Source organism: Octodon degus, unplaced genomic scaffold (assembly GCF_000260255.1).
Source record: "Octodon degus isolate 3935 unplaced genomic scaffold, OctDeg1.0 scaffold00142, whole genome shotgun sequence".
Classification (NCBI taxonomy): Eukaryota; Metazoa; Chordata; class Mammalia; order Rodentia; family Octodontidae; genus Octodon; species Octodon degus.
Window position 1 is genome coordinate 2,847,183 of NW_004524718.1, and position 7,669 is coordinate 2,854,851.

Genomic DNA, 7,669 nt, shown 5'->3' on the forward strand with positions numbered 1-7,669 from the left:
AGTTTCAAATCAAATTGGTAGGACAGTTTCAATAATTAACACATTGCATACATTCTTCCTAGTGGTTAATTGCTGTAAAGATGCAGACATGATATCCTATTTACAAACACTATTAGAACAAATCCTCCTATTCATTAAGAGAATGTAACTATATATCTATCCTAACCATTTTGAATACACAGATAAAAAATGGACATTCATCTGTATCCCCTTTTTTCGTTTAGTTCTGTTACTTGAATATTATAGGTGTGTTAACTCAGCAAAATATTCTAAAAGAGTCCAGTAGTCCATAATAGTATTGGGTCTTCTGCTTCACTGACAATGTCAGAAATTGTTGACCTGAGTCCCCTACAGCTCAACATAACAGCATGGCTGGGGGCCTGCCCCTTAGCTCAGTTCTTTAAATTGCTGCTTCAAAAAAGCAGTCAGGCTCAGGCTGCTGTGGTTCAATCCCCACAACTCCAGCCAGCCAAACCTTCCCTGAAAGCAGGAGTTTTAATCCACTGCTCTATCTGGCTGGGCTAAAGCAGTCCAGGGATGTTGAGTCACAGACACACTGGATCTGGCGGCCACAAGCTTGGAGAGCAGTGAGTAGAGTAAAACACACTTGGCATAAAAGAAAACTCCATGTAAACAAACTCTAGATGTATTTACTTTTGGCATTTAAGAATAAAAACTAAATTTTAGCTTGCATTTCCCTCTCTTCTAAGAAAAGAAGTGGTAGCCAGGCAAGGATGCTCCACAGCTCCTGTCTGGTGTGTGCACACCACTTTCCCCTGAGTGGTGTAACTACACTCTCAGGGATTGCTACCTGAACTTGTATGTTAAAGGGCCAATAGGACTCCAGATGCTTGACTATAAGTCTAATCTTGGATTTGTTAAATCCCTCCAACTTCTCTGGATCTTACATTTGCTCTTTATAGGTCTGGCTGATTTTGCTCCATCCCACATTCTCTGGTGCAAAAAGTAATTTAAAAAAAAAGAAAGGAGGAGGGGTATTCTGAAGTAGCTTTTGATCTGAAATCAATAAATCCAACTGCCTCCCTTCCCAGGATGTCTGTGCCTTTGCTACTGACACCTTTCCTCCCACTGCTACATGGAGGACCGCCCCACTACAATCCTAGGTCCAGATGAAGTTCTGAATATCTACCACCTGTCTGGAGATGTTTTCTAGCTCTACTACACAGCTGGCACAGTTCCAGCACCTGCTGCTAATCTTAAGATTATGAATGATGCTAAGAGTTACAGCATCAGTGATCTAACCACACACTGTTTGGTGCACCATCGCACTGTTAGGAGCACAAATGGTGGAGGCTCAAGGCAGGCTTCCCCGGGGAGAAAGCACAGGGTCTACTGATCCAAGCTAGTTGCCCAGGGACTTTCCTAACCAAGTTGGGAGAGGCAAAAACAGATACATGTCTGGACCTGTTAGAGATCACTGAACCAAACAGTCCACCCAGTGCCACAGCCAGAGGGCCGCACAGTGCCCGGAGGAGATGGACTGCTCACTCACAAGTGGTACTGCTTGTGACGCTGCAGCAGGCATGACCAGCACATTCACCATTCTCGATGAACCCTGCACCCTAGGGGACATCAGTTAACACAAGGAACAGCTTCTTTAGACAGCAGGCCACTTCCTCAGCTGAGGTTTCCCACTTCTGGACACTTCCACCTTCAACTGTTTCCATACTGCTCACAACAAAAAGTACTACCAGATAGGGCCCAGTTGTGCACCGTCAACAGGAAATGGTGGTACAATTTAGCAAACACCTACCCGGAGCAACACAAACCCCAAAGGAGGAACCAGAGAGCTTGGAAGCAGGAACATGGGAAGAATAAAGAGAGAAGGAAGGCAGATATGCAAGTAGATTTTTTCATTCCCTTCGAATCCCCGAAGGAGAAACTGGCATTCATAGTTAAATTAAAAATATGTTTCACAGTAAGAAGGTTCAAGTATAAAATGATACATTCAAGACAGTGTTTGAATTTTTTTATAAAATTCTTTCATTCTGCTTCCTCAGTTTTATGGCAGAATTTGACCAAGTTTCTAAAACTAGTTATTTTGAATTTCCTTTGGTAAAAAAGAAAGTCTCTATTTCTGAAAACAGACTTTTAAAATTCCGTAACACTGACAATCTTCAAGGAAAAGCTGGCACAGCACTTTTGGTTTAAACGTCTTCAAATGCAATGACTAAAGAGTTGCATGTATAAACCCCTACTACATATATTTTATTGATAGATACAGATATATATTTTTCTTACTTAGATATACACCATTAGGATTTTCTTTTTCTGATTAGACTTAACTAATGGTTCATGTTGGTATTTTTAAGCACCCTTGGCACTACTTTTTCATAAATTAAGCACATATTGCTAACTTAAAATTTAATGTTACATGAATTCACCAATATATTTGTATTCCAAAGTTGCTATTTTCTACTAAAAGTAAGGAATAGTTGAAAGTTTCAGGCAAAGTTATATAAGAGAAACAGAATTGTCACAAACATAAATTCACCTTTTCAAAATATGACATATCTCCAATGCAACTCTGTGCCAAGGAAGAGTAAATTCAATATAAAAATATTTACTTACATAAAGAAAGTACATTTTAAAAAAAAACTTGTCCTGATTGCAATTTTTTTTTTAAATCTAATTGGAAATGTGGATCATGAGCAGCATCACCCTTTTGGGGGGTTCTGGCGGCTGGTGAACTAACAGCAAGAGCCCAAATCCGGGCGGAGACACCGCAGTATCAGATGTGGGAGGGGCTCAGTTGTGCGGCTGAGAAGTTCTACCTCGCAGACCCGAGAGGGCACAAGCGGTTCTCAAATATAGTCATGTTAATGGAAATCTGTGTAACAAAGTAACAGATCATTTAATTTGTTTGGTGTACAGAGCAGATCAAGCTCAAGATGTAAAGAAGATTGAGAAGTTCCACAGTCAGCTGATGCGACTTATGGTAGCCAAGGAGTCCCCGCAATGTTACCATAGAAACAGACTAAGTTTGAAATGAAGATTTTGTTAGTCCTGTTTGAAGTAAACATCTTTTGAAATTGATAAAATATTGTAACAGAGAACACTTTATGTAACTAAGTGAGCTATTCAGAAGCCAAGAGATTATTTTTTGTATTTTCTTTTTAGTGTTTACCATAGAGCTGTAGGACTGACTATAAATGTTTTTATTTAGGGAACCATTATTTTTTTTGAAATTGAACAAGAAATGCAATCTATCTTAGAAACTTTTTGCAGAAACTAGTTGATTTTGGGCAAAGTATATTATTATTTTCATTATTTCTCTGGAAAATATGTTTGTTTGTTTGTTTGTTTGTTTGTTTTTCAGAACCGGGGATTGAACTCAGGCCCCTGCGCTTGTCAGGCAAACACTTATTCTACTGAGCTATCTCCCCAGCCTTCTCTGGCAAATATGTATTAGTAATTTTAAAATAAAATGCTAATAAAGCCAAAAAAATTAAAAAATGGAAGTTTGATCCTGATATTACAACTAAGGAATCACTATCTTGTAAAATTATCTTTAGAAAGCATAGATAACTATAGTGACTTAACAACACTCCAATTCTGTCTTTTACAATAGGGAATTATCACCTATTATACAAAATAGGCTTACTGGAAACTCATAAACTTACTGTTGAAAGTAATATAATACTATTAATTCTATAAAATTCAGCAGGAAATTCAAGTTTTATTGGTTAAGGGAATGAAGATGCTTTTTAATACCTGAAATATCTTTTTAATTCCTGTAACACCTGAGAGTAATGTTGGTGTTGGACTTCTATGAAATAATTATTTCAGTAGCTGCAATTTTACATAATGGTAGTAATTTCTCAACCTGAAATAGGTTATGCTCTACTGAAAATATTCTCATCTTATTATACTATCTATGCAGCTTATCAGATTGCAATGTGAGTCTCCTCAAATCATGTCTGAGGTACCTGAGAGAACCAGTGCACACAAAGATCACAACTAATGTGTGCGTCTTGGCTTCCACATTTTCTTTTAGAACAGTAAGAGCATTAGTAGTCAGATCACTAACATGTGGTTGGCAGACCTGATCCAGAAACCTGAACACCAAGTGACCAAAGACCTGGAACATTTAACTGAGGACCTGCAATATTTTGCAGGATTTGTAGAAAAATGAAAATGAGTACTCCCGTGGACTTCTAAGCATTTCTTACTAAGATTTGCCTTAACTATGTTTCTGTTATCTACCAAAAATATCAATAGCATCCTTGCATGAATTATGTCAATTTTCCTTTTCTTTCTTCTTTTTCTCTTTTTTTTGTATTTTACGGGTCTACAAGGTGTTCAGGGTCTCATGACTAGATCACTCGTAGTGATCTCCCTGTTCACAGCCTCCCAAGAGCTGGGATTACAGGCACAGGCCACCACACCCAGTCTCAATTGCCATCTCAGTGCGCCCTGGGGGCAGGGCCAGGGATCAAACTTCTGACCCCTGCACCTGCTCGTAGGCCCTTTTATCCACTGGGCTATTTGGCCGGCCCTAATTATGTAAATAGCTGGCTAAAGCTACCATCTCAGAAGCAGGGAGAAGTTCTCCAACGTATATTTTTGAAAGATTTCAAAAAATCAATTATTTTTATTATCAAACCTCATCACATAAAATAAGTTTTCTATTTCAAGTTGTTGACTATGCCAACTGAAAATAAATATTCTTAAGTGTGATTTTACATTTACAAGCTAGTTGAATTACTTAGTGGCAAGAATAAAAAATGAATTATGTTTTCAATAAAAATCACTAAATTATCACTTAAAGCTCTTTCTCAACTTACTTTCATTCTCTCGTTTTTAAATTTGGTTGTTTGCTCAGTTTTGTTTCTGAAGAAGAGTCTTCAATTTTAGAAGTATTTTGCTTTAACTTAAAACATTAGCTTTCTCCTATCTTGGACCTCCAAATCCTGCTGCTGTATCTATGTGGGGGAATATCAGAAGTTACACTGTTATCACTTGTGTCTAGCATTATGATAATCAATTATGGAAATGTTTAAACAGTATTGGAGACCCTTTCTAAAAAATAAATGAAAAGTACCTTCTTGAAAACTAAACTTTATTAGAGAAACTGGCTCATCTGTGAAAATTTAAAAAATACTCTACCCAAACTATCTAACAAGAAGCTTCTGGGAAACATAAAATAACAATGAGCAGTAAATGCCTATGTTTAACATTCTTACTTCTGGGACAGAAGCTTAAGGTCCATGTTGATGTACTTGTAACCCCTCTGTTAAATAACAGAAATACATTCTCACATTTAATACATTATTTTCACACTCGAATACACATACAAAAGTTGGGTGACCTGTCTTAGAAACATGTTTATAATGAATACATACAATAACAAATAATAAAATCTGAATAAAAATTTTATTCCAACAACATTTCTCTATTTTAAATCATGTTTATTAAAGTTTTTATCACAGTGGAGATTAACTTATATTCACTCATTCATCCCACTAGTCCTACTGTCAACTTCATCAAATTCCAAAAAAGCAAAATCACCTCATTCATACACTCTAAAGTCCTGCTACCATCCCACCATTCATTGCCTGTGCTTTTCCCTTTTAACGGCAAAGTTATGGAAAGATTGTGAAAGGTATAACTAACAGGCTTCTATATGTGATACCATTTCTTCAAGTATTCAGAGAGCAGTACATGTGTCTGCATAGGCATTAGAAAACTACTTGTGACATTATTTCTACTATAGGAGACTGGCTCCTGGTGGGAGAATAATAAAGCCATATGTCACCGTGTATGACAAGGACTCACAGCATTCTAGAATTTGCACAACTCTTCCACGTTAGTAAATGACTTAGGTATATGTACTCTGCTATTCTCAGCTGTCAGACACAAGATTTCAATCTACAAATAAATAAAGCATAAACTCAAGTGTGTAGTGCAAATGCTAAGTAAACAGAATGACATGGGATAAACTTACAGCTGCTGCCTAGTGAATGCCTCAGTGGGAGAACCGAACTTTCTGGTGTCTGTGACTTGCGTCCTTGCTCTAAATGAATACTGTCACTCTCCTGTCTCAGCCAGGCTCATAGAAAAGACTGTTGAGTTGGGGCTGCAGAAGTGAGAAGGAAAAGTCTTCTACATGAACAGGAGAATTTCTGTCAGGTCTGTGTATCATGTGCTTCTGCAGACAAAACCATACCAGGAAAAAGCCCCAGCATTTCACTTTAAACAAATAAACTGTTGGCACCTGTGTGCTACTGACTGTGTGGCTCACACAATAGAGGGGATGAAAAAGATGGTGGTTCAGGTTAAAACTCTGGAACTGTAACACCTGAGTACTCCAGATATACAGTGCGGGAAGCTTTCAGACAGGTACAGTAAATATTCCAGTCCTGGCCCTGTTTGCAACAGTCATCTGAGTGATACTCTTTTGTAGTTTGGACAAAAGTCAGAGTTTTGTTGTTTTGTCTTAGTTATGCACTGAACACATTATGCATTAAAACAAAACAGAAAAACTATATAATTCTTCCAGTGGAATATTACTGACAATATTCATTTAGGGAGAAAATTAAAGTAAAATGTGGTAACAAATTTATATATTTCCTTAATTATATGTTTTATCCTGAAAATCTTTGTAGCCCTAAGAACTGGGAAGTAAAAGAAAAAAAAAATAAAATAAAAAATATGAAATGCTGTGTCATTTCTCTTTTCATTTCCTTCCTCTGCATTCAGTGCTAAGAAAAAGTGTTCTTTCACCATGTTGAGTACACACATGGGAAATGCTGGGGGGGAGAAACACATGGGCCCTAACTTTTTACATCATTCTTGAATGTTGTACCCTGACAATAAGCAGCTAACCACAACACTCTGAATTATGAGACACATACACACACACACACACACACACACACACACACACACCCCAAGAGAAAAGAAACCACTGCTTATCTGTGACAAACACACATCAAGATTTAAAACTAAGGTCTGACATAGTCACTTAACTGATTTAAATAATTAAGGCTTCTAAAAGGTTCAGTGCCAAAACTCTGCATCAGTATTTGAATAAAATACATTTTTGCATTTTAGGTTTGTGCTGCTTACATCCATCTTAATTACACAGAATTTCATTAGTAAGATCCGATAAGGGAGGATTAGACTTGTTTCTGACACTTTATTTTTAGTAGCTGTTAGACTAAATTATTGCAATAAGAATTCAATGACTGAACACATATGTTCCCATCACCTGGGCTTCTGGCTCATTTCACTTTCTTCTCATGCTTAATATGGCCATTTCTTTTGTATTTGCCATTCAGGATTCCATTGTGATAGTGTCCATTAACCGTGCTATGCTTACTTCTAGACCACAGGCCTCTGATTTTTCTGTAGATAAATTTTGTGACCCAGGACAAGAGGAAGTAAACCAAGGCAGCACTGAGGAAGAACACACAGGCGATGTCCAGTAGGAAATACTGACAGAAGGAGATCTGGTGCACAGCGGCCCGCAGGTGGTGCGCTCCATTGTGGCGAAGGATGTAGTCTATCCAGTAGACAGTGCGGTTTACAGGGTGGCCAGGCTGGTCCTTATGGATTTCGGACAGCTTCTGAGCTCTCTGGCGGTAGCTGTGGAGAGGGGACAAAACACAGCACTGTCATCTGCATGCAAGGTTCAGTGTCTACA

The 7,669-nt window shown here is 37.9% G+C and overlaps 1 protein-coding gene and 1 pseudogene across 2 annotated transcripts in view; one reads left to right on the forward strand and one right to left on the reverse strand.

The window, feature by feature from the left end:
- Positions 1-3,002, forward strand: part of LOC101584478 — a 9,510-nt pseudogene extending 6,508 nt beyond the window's left edge.
- A 2,376-nt stretch (positions 3,003-5,378) lies between these two features.
- Ugt8 (UDP glycosyltransferase 8) overlaps positions 5,379-7,669 on the reverse strand; it is a 75,578-nt gene continuing 73,287 nt past the window's right edge. For both annotated transcript variants that reach the window (XM_023701886.1, XM_004641793.2), the window contains exon 6: positions 5,379-7,611. In XM_023701886.1, coding sequence (XP_023557654.1) covers positions 7,248-7,611 — 364 coding nt within the window. In that variant the 3' untranslated portion in view covers positions 5,379-7,247. The remainder of the gene's footprint in view (positions 7,612-7,669) is intronic.